This window comes from Rhinolophus ferrumequinum, chromosome 5, assembly GCF_004115265.2.
Source record: "Rhinolophus ferrumequinum isolate MPI-CBG mRhiFer1 chromosome 5, mRhiFer1_v1.p, whole genome shotgun sequence".
NCBI lineage: Eukaryota > Metazoa > Chordata > Mammalia > Chiroptera > Rhinolophidae > Rhinolophus > Rhinolophus ferrumequinum.
The window spans coordinates 17,302,749-17,321,505 of NC_046288.1; the positions used below are offsets into that span (position 1 = coordinate 17,302,749).

Genomic DNA, 18,757 nt, shown 5'->3' on the forward strand with positions numbered 1-18,757 from the left:
TACCCTCATACCAAAACCAGACAAAGATACCACAAGTAAAGAAAACTACAGGCTAATATTCCTGATGAACATTAATGCACAAATCCTCAACATAATACTAGCAAACCTAATTTAACAGCACATTAAAAGGATTATATACCATGACCAAGTGGGATTTATCCCTGGAATATAAGGAAGGTTCAACAAACAAAAATCCATTAATATGATGCACCATATCAACAGAACAAAGGGTAAAAATCACATGATCATTTCTCCAACATTCTTTAGGCTTTTATTAACATGCTTCTCAAAGTCCTGGCAGCCTCTTCTGACCACTCCATTCAAAAGCCACTCCTGCATTTTTAAATGTTCAAGAAGCACCTCATTTCCAGGTGTAAAAAACTGTGTTAGTTTTCTATTACTGTGTGAAAAATTAGACCAAAACCTAGTAGTTTCAAACAATAAGCATGTATTCACAGAATTTTGTATAGTTCATGAGTATGGTCCAGAATTCAAGGACCGTTTACTAGGTTGTTCTCATTCCAGGTCTCTCATGAGATTGTGGTCAAGATGTAGGCCAGGGATTCGATCGTGTGAAGTTTTGATTGGGGCTGAAGTACTTATATCTAGTGTGACTCACTCACATGACTTTTGACAGAAGTATTCAGATCCTTGATGAACACTGGGAGTCTCCACGGAACTACTGAAGTATCCTCATGACATGAAAGTTGGCTTCCCTAGAGAAAGTGATCCAAAATAGCAAGGTAGAAGCCGTAATGTGTTTTATGACCTAGAATTAGAAATCATACACTATCATGTCCACAATATCCTATTACACAGTTCAGACCAATTTACTGCGGGAGGACATCAATACCAGGGTTTGAATATCAGAAGACAGGGGTCACTGGGGATCATCATGGATTTGACTATAATTTCTCTCATTAGTACTTAATAGTTTTCAGCATCCAAATTTTGACCATATTTTGGTAGATTTATCCCAAAATATTTCATGTTCATTGATGCTATTGTAAATGGTACTATTTTTTTTAAGTTTCAATTTCCAATTGTTTTGTGCTACTATATGAAATGCAATTTTAAAAATTTATTTATTAAATTAGTAAAATTATGTAGGTTTCAAGTGTACATTCCTATAATTCATCATCTACATATCGAAAAAATATAATTTTTAATATTGTCCTTACAATCTGTGCCCTTGCAAAACTCACATATTAGTTCTAATAGCTTTTTTGGTAGATTCTTTGGGATTTTCTATGTAGATAGTCACATTTCTGTAAATAGAGACAGTTTTATTTCTTCCTTTCTAATCTGTATGCTTTTATTTGTTGGCTTATTACATATGGTAAGATCTCCAATATAATGTCAAGTAGAAGTGAAGAGTGAACATCCTTGCCTTATTATATCCATGCTTGAGAAGAAAGCATATAATCTTGTTTCATTAAATATAAGAAGTTTTCATAGATTCATTTTATTGGGCATCCAATAAAATACAGGATGTCCTCTTCTATTCCTAATTTAATGGAAGTTAGTATGAACGAATGTTGAATTTTGTCAAATACACAATTTGCCAGAACAACCATTGAGATAATTATATGGTTGTTCTGGCAAATTGTGTGGATTGATTTTTTTAATCTTGAACCAACCTTGCATTCCTGAGATTAAACCTCATTTGGACATGATGTACTATCTTCTTTATATATGGCTAGGTTTGATTTGATAACATTTTGGTAAAGATTTTTGAATTGATGGTCAGGAGGGACATTGGTCTATAGTTTACTTTCCTTGTAATATCTGTCTCTGGTCTAGTTATCACGGTAATGTTAGCCTCATAAAATTAGTTAGGAAGTGCCCCCTTCTCTTTTATTTTTCTGGGCCATATGTATTTATAGGTGAAATAACATTAATACCTTGGATTTGCATAAAAATAATTTGCAGTAGATTTGGGGGAAAGCCCAAGAATTTGCATTTGGGAATTTACAAGTTCCCAGGTGATAATGATGCTGGCCCAGCAACCAAAAGAGAACTTCTGCTTCAATATAAAGTCTAAGATATGAGAAATTTTAAACTTCTCACAATTTAAACCCCGAGTCAATCCAGATAGAATATTCTTTAGTTCACCAGCTACACTGACTCTAAAATCTGTTTAATTTATTTCAGCAAAATTGTGTGGACACCTACTATGTACCTGGCCCTCTGCTAGACTCTGAATGTACAAGGATCTATATTGATGCATTGTCCCTGCAACTGAAGATTTTATAGTCTGACATCATTATATTTAGTCCTATTTATTAAGTTTAGAAAATATTTTGTTCAATTTTAAGCTGTTTTATTTGGAATTGATTATTTTTAACTTTGCTTCTGTAAAACAAATTAACAGTTGAGCTCATCTTGTAATATAAAATATTATGGTGTTTTTATACATCTTGGTCTTATACCATAGTCCAAATCCTCCCAAGTTTCCCCCAAAAGGGACCTTAGAAATCATCTCATTCATCCGTCCACTCCCATTTTACGAAGAGGAAACAGAATCCCAGAAAAATGACTTGTCTTCCCCAGGACTACTCAGCTAGTAAGTGACAGGGCTGCAACTAAATCCAACTCACAATATAGTGCTCTTTCCATCACATCAGGCCTCATGCTTTAAATTCCACCATCAAGGAAAATTATGGATTCCCATATATATGAAATGTTCCACAAATTTCAATGGAATTTCACAATTACATTAAATTGATTGAAGGTCTTTGTGAATTAAAGGAGAAAGGTGGAGAGAGAAGTATGAAGGCATAGGATAGGGGTTGTGGTTGCCATAGTAAAGGTATTAGTAACAGTAGTAAGGTAATACTAGTAGTAGTAATCGATAATTTATGTGCTATGTACTGTGACTTTCTTAGAACATTCACACTTCTCAGTAACCTATGAGATGTGTACAATTATTATACACATTTTATAGATGAGGAAACCGAGGCACAAAGTTTAGTAATTTGCCCAAAGATATGTGGATTTTGTACTAAATTCCATCTAATCGCTGTAAGTAAAATTAATTCCCCAAATGTAACCAAATTCTGCTAGAAGGAAGATATAAATAATACGCAATCTCTGTGTAAAGTTGCAAAGTTCTTCAAAGTCCCAAATCCTTTCAGGGGAGTTTAACAAATCTCATTGAGACAGTTGAAAACAGAAGGAAATGTGAAATTCTTTCTTCTATGCCTGCTATTTAAGGTCTGTTCTTCTGAACAGGTCAAATATTAAATAAAAAGTGTTCTTTCAGCAATTGGGATTCATAAAGAGGTCAACAGGTTTTACTGGAGTGGAGCAAGCACCAGGTACACATACAGATACAGACACGTACACACATACACACCCTCATCCAATTTCGTGTATAAACAAACATTACTTATATCCTTGGGAATTATTTTTCACTATCTTTAAGCCAAACTGGTTTCACTTGGCAGACTGCAACACCTACAGGTGGCACCTATTCTCTGTGAAGTGTTTCCTTTTCCCAGAACTGAGACATTGGCACCACATACCTCCTTGCCGTTCTTGACATCTGTTTCTATTTACGTGCCAGCTAAGGCCACCTGACCCATGGAGGGAAACAAAACAAAGGTTCATGGTCATTGCCTACCAAAATGTCTTGTTTTGGTCCACCGAGACCCTAGAAACACAGACTGGGAAACTCGAATGGGATGCCAAGTATTGGTCTACCTTAGGAAGGGGCTGTGGAAAAAATATTTCCCTTGTTCATGTGTTGGTGTTAAATAGAAAATACGGTAGAACTCTAGAGTCTAAGGAGATCCATTCAGAAAGTGACTACATACTGCACTACGTATTGCACTGCCAATTGCTGCACGGGGGCTACAATGAATATAGAGGTATACAGCTTGCCAAGAAGAAGTTTATGAGATTAGCAAATCACAATATGTACATTAGAAAAATAAACATATAAGGCTAAATATATAGCATGTCAAATTTACAGGACAAGCAATAAGTATCATAGGCATTCCTTAGAAGGAGGAAAAACCAAGGGCTGGGCTGATAGGAAAACCTCAGTGGCAGGGAGACTTAAAGAAGAAAAAATTAACTTATTTTGTGACAAGTGAAATCACTTTCTTTTAAATACTATGCCAGCATGAAAATGACCAAGTCACCTCTCTCCTAAGAGCTGAACTTCATGCCATCCAAGAAAATCCTGGTCCCTATTTCCTAAATATATTCCTTTTCTGCTTGTCTCCTTTTCCTCCAGTCAGCTTTCAATTATCTGTAGCTGTTGAAGATAGAAACCAAAGAGGATCAATCCAGGGCGATGTCATACCCTTTATTTTTGCCTTCAGGCTGTTTCCAATTTTCAAAACTTTTATTAGCGTTGGTAACAAACACGAAAATGTAGTGATTTGAAGATATACATGCACAAGTCTATGAAGTTACCTATAACAATAATATTCCTTGCAATATAGGATGATTAAAAAGGTTTTCAAAATGTGAACAACCTTAATATCTATCAATAGGGAATAGTTACATATATTGCTAGTGGAAAAGAGCAAAGTGCCAAGCAGGTATGTCTCGTATGATCCCATTTAGTTGAAACAAAAAAGGACATCGTGCCTCATAAATGCACCTCATGCGCAAATCAATTCCAAGAGACAATGTGAGAAATAGTTAAGAATGTCAATATTGATGAGACAGGCAGCTGACTTTATTTTTTATTTTATTACTTTCTGTGCTGGTGGAGATTTTTAAAAAGATATTACATTTATAGTCTTTAAAAATAATCTAATTAACATATAGATAGGTATATACCAGGATATGTAATATTTACATTTTTGCTTTTCAGATACCCCATTTTACCAACAAGTAACCTAAAGACTTACGCAGAAAGTGAGGTAGAATATTAACAAAAGGGCCATAAAAAATCAACCATTATGCATGAAGAATGGTCATTACACACAATTTTTTATTTAAGAGTATTGGTCATTGTCTCACAGAAACTCAAATTTTCCTCACGCAAGAGACGCATGAATATTTTGACTCTGGGGTGCTACTAAGTAGTCCAAAGCCTCAGAAGTTTGAATTTCAAAGCTGAAACAACACATGGCCCATGGAATTGATCATAAATTGTGAGAGGCTAAAGGCTTATAAAGTGAAGAACTTGTTGACATGATACTCTATAGGAGGATGACATTCTGTGACAGCTGCTATCCTGGAGCAAGACTCAGGAGTTCGAGATGTCCCAGTGGCCTTTCTTCTCTTTGTTTGTGGGAGGGAACCCCAGGCAGAGGGACCAGAGGGCTGTAAACCCTGTGTTTGGGATCTGAAGGTAAGTGGGATAGGCTCAGCCCATTACGCTGATGCACCAGTTCGGGAAAGTTAGTTGACGCAGCCCTTTGCCTTCCTCTTGGCTTGAATAAAATCAGGAAAAGTGGGTTAGACTCAGTACTTTCTCTGCTCTCCTCGGGGTCCACATGTTTCCTGACCCTTGACTTTTTTTTCTGTCCAGGGGCAGTCACCTGCACATGGGCTTAGCTGACAATGACTTCCTGCCCAGCTCTATGTCCTGGACCCATCATTGTGCTTCATCAGTCTGCCCGTGTCTTCTGCAGATGATTCGCTTCATGTCCACCACTGTCTGACCACCACACCATTTCTTAACCATACCGTCAAGGTGGGTTTCTTGTTTAATGGGAATGGAAACCTTTAAAATGGAAGAGTTGGAGTCTCTCTGTAAAAACCAACTAGGTAATTTACAGAGTTAAACATAACCCCAAGGAAATTAGCTGGACCTCCATAATTTTTAAGGAGAGTATAATGGCCACATCTTTAAGGCTGATGATTGCAACATCTGCTCAACATTGGCTGTTCAGTCCTTTGTCTCCTTCTAGATAAAGGTATACAAATTGGAGGAGCTCCATATACTGGGATGAGTCAGCACCCTGTGTCCATCTGTCTGGTTTTATCCTACAGGAAGCTAAATGTATATCATGAATGACATAATCCCAAATCTTAATACAGTGCAAAGAGCACTGAACCGAGAGTCAGAAAACCTGATTTCCACACCAGTTCTGCCACTGATAGAGTTGAGGCCTGTTTCTTCATTAGCAAAATAAAGGCAAGGATCACTAAGGTCTTCTCCTTGTTATGAAATGTTTGATTCTGTGGTTCAGTGGCCAGCTAAGTGCATAGATTGTACTTGGTTGTATTTTTCTACTCCATTCCAAGATCTACAATCAGGCTGTCACACAAATGTTCTGGAATGAGGCAAACCTCCCCCACAGTGGTAAAGAATCAGAACCAATTACATTACCTGTCAATTGTGCTACCCTCTGAAAAACTTAGTGTACTTTCAGAAATTATATTATACTTCAACGATATAAATGGAAAGCTGGGTTTAATTTTCTCCTTGATGACCTGAGAAACTTAGTGTAGCAGAAGAGATAGATAGATAGGAGAGAGAGAGAGAGGGGGGGGGGGGGACAGGTGGTTGTCAGAATTAAATAGATTATTCATGTAAAGCTTTTAGCATAGTGCCAGACATACAGTAAGTATTCCATAAATGTTAACAATTATAATTATTATTACTTAGGAAATAGTATGTATGTTACTCCTTCACCATCATTCTGATCACCAGTCTCCCTGCCTTACACACAAACCCAGAAGTAACCAGTGCTAGAAGTTTGGTGTGTGTTTTTTTCCTATTACATCCATAGATATGTACACAACACACACACACAAACACACACTCGCACTCTCTCTCTCTTAATGTTATAGCTTCCAAAGGTGGATTGTAAAAAATATATTGTTTGGGTGGATTGTACAAAATATATTGTTTTGAGACTTGATTTTTTTTTTTTTTTGCTTAGCAATATGCTTTGTAGAGTGTTCCATAACAGATATAGACATTATCAATACACCAAAGTATATTACTTCATGTTCCTACTGATGGACATTTAAGTGGTCTCAGGTTTTTCAATGGCCATCTTTTAATATTTCTTTTCCTGTGACTATTTCTGTAAGACAGATTCCTATCTTGCTGAGTCATAAGGTATGGGCATTTAAATGTCTTATATACAGAGCCATATCATCCCCTAAAAGGACATTATCAATTTATACTCCTATCAACAATTTAGAAGATTATTTGGTTTTCCACAACTTTACCAACACTGGATATTGTTAATATTTTAAAAGCTGCCTATTTGATTGGCAAACTATGGTATTTTTTAAAGATTTATAAGTTTCTGAGTAGTTTTGAGATTAAACAGGCTTTGTGTAAACCTTTACTCTGTTTTACCTTTTCTGCCAAATATTTATCTGAAAATGTTGCCAGGAAGTGTGAACAAGGCACTGTACAACATCCAGCTGGTCAGATGATCACGATTCTGGGTACCCATTTCCTCATGTTAACATGAGGGAAGGTTAGAGAAGAGCGGAGTAGTTTTTTATTAGAGTTGTTGCATCCTTATTCACGTTATTTTTTGTTTTGTGTTTTTTCTATCGTTTGACTTGGAAATCCAAAATTCTAAATTGGCACTATTCTAATAGTACTATCTTATGAACAGCTTTCTCAATTACATGGGAAAAAAATCTAATAAAATCTATGATAGCAAATTTCCTTAAAAATCTTAACAATAATACTCACTGCTAATGGGAACATGGGGGAAAGCAGTAAAGCAGTGCTGGTAGAAATCCATGTGCTGCAGTCTTTAGGGAAAGCAATCTGTTAAAGTGTCTATTAAAGTTTAAAGCATGTACACACTTTTGTCCCAGAATTCTACTCCTTGGAATCTAATTATAGAAACGATAGCACCAGTAGGAAAGGTTGTATGTACAAGGTCAGTGTGCAATCTTCAATGTCAGTATGAATCTCCCGGGGGTCTTGATAAAATGCAGATGTAAATTCAGTAGATCAAGATTAGAACTTGAGAGTTTTCATATCTATAGAACTTCAGGTGACGCCAATGCTGCCACAGACCACACCTGAGTAGCAAGGACATTTATTGTAGTGTTGTCCATTAAAAATTAAATTAAAACCCAGAAACAATGAATGAACACTCATCCACATCATTAAAAATAATATCCACATCATTGAAATTAAAAAAACATCCACATCACTCAAAATTATGCTGACATTTAAAACAATAAAATAAAAGTATACTGGTTGATTAGGGGGGAATTCCAAAAGCAACATGCAATAAAATAGTATAACATGGTTTCTTTTGCTGTGCAGAAGCTTTTTAGTTTGATATTGTCCCATTGATTCATTTTAGCTTTTACTTCCCTTGCCTTTGAGGTCAAATTCATAAAATGCTCTTTGAACCCAATGTCCATAAGTTTAATACCTATGTTTTCTTCTATGCAGTTTATTGTTTCAGGTCTTATGTGTAGGTCTTTGATTCATTTTGAGTTAATTTTGGTGTATGGTGACAGAGAGCAGTCCAGTTTCATTCTTTTGCACATGGCTTTCCAATTCTGCCAGCACCATTTATTGAAGAGGTTGTCTTTTCTCCATTGTATGTTTTTGGCTCCTTTGTTGAAAATTATCTGCTCATATGCATGTGGGTTTACTTCTGGGTTTTCAATTCTATCCCATTGGTCTGTGTGTCTTTTTTTTCTGCCAATATCATGCTGTTTTGATTATTGTTACTTTGTAGTAGAAGCTGAAGTCAAGGAGTGTGATACCACCAGCCTTGTTCTTTTTTCTTAAAATTGCTTTGGCTATTCGGGGTCTTTTGTGATTCCGAAATCTGATGACAAAACAAAGAGGCAACCAACTGAATGGGAGAAGATATTTGCAAACAATGCCTCCAATAAGGGGATAATATTCAAAATATATAAAGAACTCATACAACTCAACAACAAAAAAACAAACAATCCAATTAAAAAATGGGCAGATGACATGAACAGACACTTCTCCCAAGAAGACATACAACAGCCAACAGATGTATGAAAAAGTGATCATCTTCACTATTAGGAAAATGCAAATCAAAACCACAATGAGATACCACCTCACACCAGTTAGAATAGCTAGCATCAATAAGACAAATAATAACAAGTGTTGGAGAGGCTGTGGAGAAAAAGGAACCCTCATACATTGTTGGTGGGAATGTAAATTGTACAGCAACTATCGAAAAGAGTATGGACTTTCCTCAAAAAATTAAGAATAGAATTACCATATGACCCAGAAATCCCTCTCCTGGGTATCTACCCAAAAAATCTGAAAACTTTTATCAGTAAAGATATATATACTCTGATGTTCATTGCAGTATTATTTACAGTGGCCAAGACATGGAAACGACAAAAGTGTCCTTCGATAGACGATTGGATAAAGAATGTGGTATATATACACAATTGAATACTATCCTGCCATAAGAAAAGATAAAATATTGCCATTTGCATAAGTCAGACAGAAAAAGTCGAGAATCATATGACTTCACTGATTTGTGGTATATAAAATTGAAAGCAACAAAGAAACAAGACAAACAGACAAAGAAACAAAAACTCATAGACACAGACAACAGTTTAGAGGTTACCAGAGGGTAAAGGGGGCAGGGGATGATAGAAGAGGGTAAAGGGGGTCAAATATATGGTGATGGAAAGAGAACTGACTCTGGGTAGTGAGCACACAATGTGACATATAGATGATGTATTATAGAATTATACACTTGAAACCTATGTAATTTTACTAATCATTGTCACCCCAATAAATTAATAATAAAATAGTATAACATGATCCTATTTTTGTAAAACAGTGGTAAAAATTCCATTTGTGTGTGTGTGTGTGTGTGAAAATACTATCATAGAACAAATATGATAGCATGGTTTTTAGGTTGCTAGTATTAATTACCTTTGGAGGAAACTAAGGCAATGTGGGAGGGAGAAAGAACATAAGCACAAGAAAGAGAAGGGAATGCCCAAAGTTTACACTAAAAACAGCATGTTTGTAATCATACTAATGGAAATTAATGTACATGTGTGACTACGTGTGTAAAGAAATTTAACTGTTTAAAATAAAAAAATAAAATTTAACACAAAGATCAGACGCTAGGCTCCTATCTCCAACTAGCTTTTTAATTTTGGTGAAGTCACTTACCCGCCCTGGAACAGTTATTAGAGATGACTTGAACAACTCTAGTAATTTCCATGGTTCCATCTAGTTCTAAATTTCTGTGACTGCAGCCATTTTGGAAAACAGTCTGGCAGTTCCTCAAAAAGCTAAGCATAAAGTTGCCATGTGACCCAGAGATTCCACTTCTAGGTATATATATACCCAAGAGAAATGAAAACACGTGTCCATACAAAAACTTGTACAAGAATGTTAATAGTAGCATTATTCATAATTGCCAAAAAAGTGGAAACATCCCAAATGCCCATTGACTGGTGAATGGATAAATAGAAAGTGGTGTATCCACACAATGGAATATCATTTGACAATAAGAAGGAATGAAGTACTGACACAGGTGCTTCAGCAAACCTTGAAAACAATATGCTAAGTGAAAGAAGACACAAAGGAGCACACGTTGTATGATTCCATTTATATGAAATGTCCCTAATAGGCAAATCTATAGAGAAGGAAAGTAGATTAGTGGTTACCTAGCGCTCGGGGCTGGGGAAATGAGAAGGTTGTGGGGTAGGGCGATGGCTAAAGGCTATGGATTTCTTTTGGGGAAGATAAAAATGTTACAAAATTGATTGCATAATGGTTTCATGTATCTATCAGTATACTAAAAACAATTGAATTGTACACTTTAGATGGCTGAATTGTATGGCATATGAATCATCCCTCAATAAAGCTGTTTAAAAAATTCTATGACTAAAAATAAATTTCTAATGTGAAAAAGCAAGTAACATCTTTTATTTCTTGAGATTTTTCCTAATATTGGATTTAGAATTATTCTCCTAGAAAAGTATTAATAAAACTCCTAACTTCTACCTTACCAGAAATTTTTACTCATTTTTAATATAGCTTCTTGTGTTCATCATACCAATCTAAAAAATGTATACAATGGTTCCCCTGTAAATTAATGCTCACCAACCTTAAATGACCCAAGCAATCCTACTATATTTTTCTCATTCTCCAGGAAACCTACTCCAAGCCCTCCTCACTTCCTTTAATCCCTTTACTCCAACATTATGGAAAAAAGAAAAGCCAGCCATCAGCTGGAATGCCTCATCTCCCGTTATCTATCATGTCAATCTACCTACAGCGGTTCCTGTCCTATTTTTGTTTCTTCTGATCTAAAAATAATCCCTTCATCTCTGTGTCTGTGTTTTGGAACCCATCCTTTGCCACCTTCCTAGGACTCTAAGACTAATAATAATCCTTTCTTACTCCTGCAGGTGTTTCAATGCCCACTCTGCTTCAATGACCGTCAGTCTGGTCCCTATTCTCATTGAAGTTTATGATGCGTGCCTTACGTGAATAGTGTGGTGTATATCTTTTTACACTTATACAATATAAACACACTTACCATACTTAAAGCTCTCAATATTGTATTTTACAAAATAAAAGGGATCATAGAGTTGACGTTCTTTTTAGTAGTTGTATAATATTCTATTATATGAATGTGTTATAATTTAGTCAATTATTCTTTGATAGGTTATTTGGCTTGTCTACAGTGCACTGGTTAATAATTCTGCAATAAATATCCTTATAAGTAAATCCCTGTGTCTAGTGCTTTTATTTCTTCATGCTAAATTCATAGACATGTACTGCTAGCTCAAAGCCTGTGTCAATTTAAATTTTAATGGATGCAGATATGTTTTAGCAATTTCTAAAACGTTTCAGCAATTCATCTCCCAGCAGCATATGAGTATCTTTCCCCCCAGCTCTGGCCCATATTGGATGTTGTCAATATTTTAAACTTTGACCAATCTAATGGGAAAAAAACAGGTGTTGCATTGTTATTTGTACTTCCTAAGTACTAGAGAAGTTAAAAACATAGACCTATGGCAGATAATATCTCTAAGTGTTAACCTACAGGTTTTCCATGTTCTCTCAGTGGTACCTTTCAACTCTGATGGCTATTTTTCTATCTTTCCAACCTCACCCCCATTCTAAACTGAAACAAAGACTCAAAGAAGCCTCAGGCCAAAATGCAGAATAGGAAGACTTTTCCCAAAGACTATTTATGACTATGACTAGAACAAGGAAGACATGTAAATTGGAGGCAGAAGATACCCATCCTAACTCAGGACAGAGAAAGCAATGGAAAGACTAGGATTCCGGATCACAAAGCAGAAAAGGGAAATATCTCCTGTATCTTCTGCCAAGAGGAGCAGGAAACAGCAGCATGAAATCATTGCCAGGTAATTCTCAAGTGTGCACTTTCAACGTCTCACTCCACAGCCACTGACAATCCTCCATCAAACAGTCCTGGACCCACTGCACAGATGATAAGGAACTTAAACATCTTGAAAGATTATAGAGGTGGTGTCAGAAAGTAGGGGGAGCAGAGAAGAACTTAAAGGAATAGTTTGATTCTCTGACCAAAGTGAAACCAAACAGAAAAATTGGGAGTTTCCCTAAAAGCCTATTAGAAGAGTACCCATTGCCTCTGTTAAGTATTTATTGACCATTTGCATTTTATCTTATGTGAATTGGCAGTTTATATCAATTATCCATTGCACCATTTCCAGGTAAGAAATCAGTTTGGGGCTGACGTTGGGGGGAGAGACACTGGGAGCAACACAAACCTACCTTGGTGATAAGGTAGAGGGAGAAGAAACACACCACAGGAAGTGTTAACATACAGAACAGCCCAGGGTGGAACACAGCACAGAAAAGCAGGTCCCATCTCCACCCACTACTGTGAGGAAGCTGTCTACCTCCGACTCAGGGGCTAATCATTGAGCTTTTGATTTTGCTTATGGCATCCTGTCAACAGAAGTTGTTATTGTTGTGGTTTTATGTTGTCAGATCAATGTTTTTCCTTGATTTCTTCTGGGATTTCTGTCTCGCTTAAGAAAATCTCTCTAATTTCAAGATTATATAACCATTTCTCCGGATTGTCTCCCTATGAAGATGATATTTTATACATTTAGATGTTTAACCCATCTGGAATTTAAATTTTTATATTGCATAAACCAGATAGCGATCTAATTTTATTGCCTGGGTTCAAATCCACCACTTTTTAGCTGCGTGATTTTGGACAAGTTATTAAACATCTCTGAGTTTCAGTTTTACAAATGAGGATAATAATGCAGATAATTTCTATCTCAAAGGGTTGTTATGAGGATTGAGTTAATACATGAAAACCTCTCAGAATAGCATCTGGCACATAGTAAATACCCACTAAATGATAGATGTTAATGGACCTAGTTGAAAAGTCTTGCCACCATTTTTTAAACAATTTTTTCAATCAAATATGTCCCTTTCAGCAATATAAAGTCAGCATATATACTTGGATCTGTTCCAGACTCTCCTGTATTCCAGTGATCTGTATACAAATATTATATTGTTTTATCATTAGCTTTATAGCAAATTTTTAAATCTGGTGGAGCAATTTCCTCTCCCTAATCTTCTTTTTCAAAATTTTCTTGGCAATTTCCCATAGTATTCATCTATATAAACTTCAAAATAATCTTGTCCCATAGTATTCATCAGTATAAACTTTAAGTAATTTTTTTAAAAGTTTGGTGGAGGAATGGAGCTAAGACACCAGCTCCACCCTGTCCGGCAGGGAACTAATACCAAACTAATACAAAACTGGTTCCAAAATTGGAGATCAAGTGTATTGTGATCCACTCAAAAGTGCTCACAACTTTTGGCATGAGGATGCAAACTCCAGAAGCTGTTGGGTAGGTGAGGAGTTATTCATTCGTTCATTCATTCATTCATTCAAACAAATTCCACTATTTCACTATGTGTTGCTCCATTAAGGAGATCTAAAAGCTTACATCTGCAAAAGGACACGCGGGCAAAACAAGTCACTGAAAGGCAACTATTGTACCAAACTGTCCTTAATGTGAAGAAGTGTTAGCTTCTCCCAACACTCTACCCATTTGGCACAGCAGAAGGATTCTTGTGTGTTTACTTTAAACTGCGTTTGGCATGTATGCTTTCTAGGATAAAATAGTTTATCTAGACTTGCAAAATCATTTCCTGTCATTCCAAGATCAAGCACCATCTTGACTATAAACATGTACTCTTCTGTCCACACAAGCAGCTTAAAGGGCACCAATTCAGGTTTCCCTTCCGATCGTGACCAGGAAGAGGCCCAATAAATATTTCAAACATAAAAGGATTGTTATAACAAAGGGGTCTTAAAATTCTCCTGGGTTATCTGAACAGCTTTCCGTTTCATTTTGTTTTCATCACTACCCCCCTCCCGAAATTGGAATGATTTTTTTTTTTTTTTTGCTTGGGATGAAAGTTTATGCTCAGATGGGTTGAGATTAGAAAAGAAAATGGACAACAGCATCAAAAAAAAATGGGAATCTCATAAGTGAAGATATAAATATTAAGCGGGAGAGAAAGCCACCGGTACGTGAGGAAGACAGTCTGACCACCGGCCAGCCTGGGTAATCCCCATTCAGGATGCATCTCCTCAGAGCAAGCAATTCCTGCCTCAGTGACAACTTCATGTATTTGGGTTATAAACACAAACCTATCAGAGCACGAATTATACACACCTTACTGTGACATGGCAGAGAGTGCCTGGTTTCCAAGATAAGCTTTATGGAGACTGAAGAGGAAGGGACAAGAGAAGTAGGTGAGAGGCCCAGAAAAAAATACTTCCCTTAATCTTTTGATGTCATCAAAGTGATCGGTGATGAAAGAAGCATCCTTCTTACTTTTCTCCCCTTCTGTACACTGAAAATAGAGGCCAGCTATCATCCAAGATCCTCTCGTTAAGGAGATGGTTTTCTATGAGCCTCAAACCAAATCTCAAAGCAAATGACAGTGGGTGTGTTGGCTAGGCATAATTGCAAGGCATTTCTTCTGCCTTATTTCTTCAAAATCGCTCACACTGAGTGTCATTTGGAATTATCTCTAAGAGACTTTATTCCTTTCTTATACAGATTAAAGAAGAGGAGTGATAACCCCCTGGCAATTGTTACGAAAGCTTGACAGCCAAGGTAATTTATAAGAGATATAAATTTACAAAAACTACAAGTTGACAATGGAGAATTTAGCTAAATTAGGGATAACAGTATCTGGCCCAATAGAAACAAATTACAGTACAACAAAAGCATGTGGATATTATGCAATGACTTTGGACTCATTTCTGTGCAAGACACTGGGTGGAGGGGCATAAGAGTGAGCCACACAACCTCACCCCACTAAAGATTGTCTTTCTTGTTAGAACACTACTTAGGCAATAAATTAAAGTAATGGGAGGCACTATATGATTAAAACTATGCAGAGACCTTACATGCAATTGGACTTCCAATAAGAGAGAAAATTGTTGTTTGGATTTAATTATAATGAGATTATAATGTAGAACTCAAACGACAGTGTCAGTTCTTCAAAAATTACTCTAGTTAAAGTATACTTCTTTCTCTTAAAATACAACTTGGGGCCTTTTCTTCCTCCAAACTCATTTACATAGTTGTTTGGGGAAAGATTTTTCTCTCTTTAGAAGTCTTAAGTTTATGTACACATTTAACCTATTTCACTTTCTTCAACTATTAGAAAATAATCTGACTTGAAATCATGTAAGTAATAAGATTATATTCCCCCCAAATAAAGTTAGTCTTAACTTGAACTATGAAACCGCACATTAAACCATCTAATAGTGTTTAAATACAGTTCTAAATAAGAATGAATTAGGTGTAGGAAACAATACAGAAACAAAGCCAATTGTTCATAACACAGATGCTTTCCACAGTAAAAGAAAATAAGAAAAGGAAGATCAACAGACAATCATGGAGAAAATGAAGTGGACAGCAGAAGAAGACATGTCAATAATAACATAGCCCCAAACCTCCCAAAGCCATTAACGGTCATGTAGGAGGTTCATGTTACTCAGACCAGCTGTCCACACTGATCAAATCATACAGATAGTTCCTTTCAACAGGAGTCAATCAACAAATAGTTATAGAATTAAGCTAAATAGTCGACTCTCTACTTTAAGCAGTTATACTCTAAATCATGAGCTGAATCAGACAGTACATAGAGGAATGAATTTTAAATTCATTTATTAATACCTAATGTTTATACAATACTTGATCTTTCATAAAGAATTTTCACTCAAAGAAATTGCCTCATTTGCCCCAAAACAGAACCCTGGGAGGTAGTTGTTAATGTAATCCTCACATTAATAAAGAAAAACACTTGAGTCTCAGAGAAATCAAATGACTGTATTCTCCTGAGGTCACTCCATGAGTGAACCCAGCTCTCTGACACTACCACCCTACTCTAGCTGAGATGCAAAAGCAGCCCTCAGGTTTCACACCCTGTGCATGTGTTACTGTTGAGTGAAGACTCTTAATTCATCAGAGCTGCATATACCACATGCAATGTTTTCACTTTTTCAAATAACTGCTACCAACTGTTCTGTGGACAACCTCCCCCCTCCTTTTTCTGCTGGAAAATGTCTCCTTTAATCACCTCTCAGCCTGACTCCATAACTTCCCATCGCTTTTTGGTAACTAAAGCAGTCTCATTTCCTTTAGCTTCCTTCCTTCCCGGAGCAGGCAGTCTAGAGTGACCCTGGACTTGCTGAACTCAGAGGGAAGGGTGGAGGGAGGGCATCCCTGACTTCGCGTGGCGAGGTGGTGGTGCCTTTTCATGGGCCATCAGGGCTGCGGGTTGCTGGGACCTGCTGGAGGCCTCGACAGGCCGTGCCTGCCCAGGGCTTTGTCCTAGTGGCCCGGGGTGGGTGCCCCAGAGCTACAGCCGACAGCGTCACGGTGGGCTGGAAACGTGCCTCTCCAGCTCGGCTCCCGCAACGCCCCGCAAAGCCTGCAGGTCTGGCTCCGCGGCTTCCTAGCGCAGGACCCGGCGGCCCTCGCCAGGATGGAACCTCCTCCTCACTCCTCACGCCCCAGCCACCCCTTCACTCCGTTTCTCTCTGGGCTCTGGCACCGTTCCGGGAGGTGCACGTTCAGACACGCTTCCAGCCAGTGAAGAAGGCGTCAGTCTCGCCTTGTCTCAGACACCCACGAAATTCAGATCGAAATTTTTTGGAGACTCACGCTCATTCCCTAGGCTTTGTGAAGAAGGACCCACTGAGGATGCCTGCCCTCTGCCTGGATCCCTTTTCCCACCGCCCCATCAACCCCGAGGTCTCCTCGCTGGGCTCCCCTCACCAGCCGGGTACAGTGCCACCAGCTCGGCCGCCCTTGGGCAATTCGAGTCTGCATTGCTTCTGAACTCAATACTGATCTTTATCCTTTGTACACTTGCACTACCAGGTAATCTCTTAGAGGAGAAAAAGGTCTCCGAAAAGGACCCCCGTCGACCATATGCTAGCGTGGGAACGTGAACATTGGCTGGAAGGTAGAGGTGCTTACCTTCCCCATTTATTGTGGTAGCTTTGTTTCTAGGCCTAGTAATGTGCGCTGCACTAAAGAGACTCTCAACAAATTGTTATGTTTTTCTAATTTACCTGACCTTTTCCTAGGTGAGTTTTGTAAAACCTGATTTTAAAGAACTTGACATAATTGCATTCATTTTTTACACTCTGCATTTTTATACCTTTCACTGTGGATTTGAAGTGGCCCTTATAAAAGTAAGTAAACTTTTCCAACTTTTTAAGTTAAAAAAGAATTGTGTTAGGTCTTATTAAAGTTAGCATAATGTAAACCACAAGCTCCAGGGTATGTAGACAGTCTTATGCAAATGACGAAGTCATGAGAACTGTTAACAATTTATTGCAATAATAATATTATAACCTTTCACTCCTAGAGTCCTTACTGGGTGTCAGGCTCTGTTCTAAATGTTTTAGAAATGTTAAGTCAGTTATGTGTGTTAATTCATGTAGTTCTTCTCAGGATCTCTTGGGATAGGCAGCCTTAGGTCTCCGTTTTCTTGTCCACAGACAAAAAAACTGAGGAGAGCAAGATTTGACTCCAGGCTTTTGTACCACTCTTAACCACTATACAATATTGTCTCTCTGACTTTGTTTCTGGAGAATACAAAAACAATATCTTAAAAAAAAAAAAAAAAAAAAACAAAGACAAAAACAAAAAAACCATATCTTACATGGATTTCTGTCAGCTCTAGTCACAGAACTGTCAGTGCTCACCAAAGCTTTACACTTTTTCACAACTACTGTGGAAGAGCTTTAAGAGCATTGTATCATTTAACCTCAAATTCTGCCATCTCCCAACCACACAAGTCAGATGTGGAAACTGCAATCGCGTTTTACAAATGTGGAAGCTCATTTCAAGACATTAAGTTCCTTGGCTAAGGTCATGACATTAATAAGTGTCAAAGCCAAGCCACAAACCCAGGTCAGCCTGACACCGGAGTCTGTGCTCTAACCCAGGACACTTTGGGTTTTGCTCAAAGTGAACTAAATTAGGTTTAAACACAACCCCAAATCCAGCCACCTGGCACAATCACTGATGTTATTATCAAATCAGAGGTTGCAAACTGATGACTTCTGGGTTTGCAGCTCCTCTGTGTAGCACTACGGATCTGGCAGCACAGGACCCAAGCTGCCCTTCAAATTGGGGCTGAACCGTAGCAGCTCCCTTTAATCATGCACCCAGGTGCTCAGGCCCCATCCAGGTCTCCTCACCCAACCTGCCAGCTGCCGGGCCCCAGCAAGCATTTAAGTTTTCAATCCCTAATCTAGGCATGCTCAGGCCAGTGCTG

At 37.6% G+C, this 18,757-nt stretch overlaps 1 protein-coding gene across 1 annotated transcript in view; it reads left to right on the top strand.

Moving 5' to 3' along the window:
- Nucleotides 1–17,420, top strand: part of LOC117022612 (uncharacterized) — a 37,375-nt gene extending 19,955 nt beyond the window's left edge. The window contains exons 2-3 of the mRNA XM_033106738.1: nucleotides 16,736–17,251; nucleotides 17,350–17,420. Of these exons, the coding sequence (XP_032962629.1) occupies nucleotides 16,736–17,251; nucleotides 17,350–17,420 (587 nt within the window). The remainder of the gene's footprint in view (nucleotides 1–16,735; nucleotides 17,252–17,349) is intronic.
- Nucleotides 17,421–18,757: the final 1,337 nt, after the last annotated feature.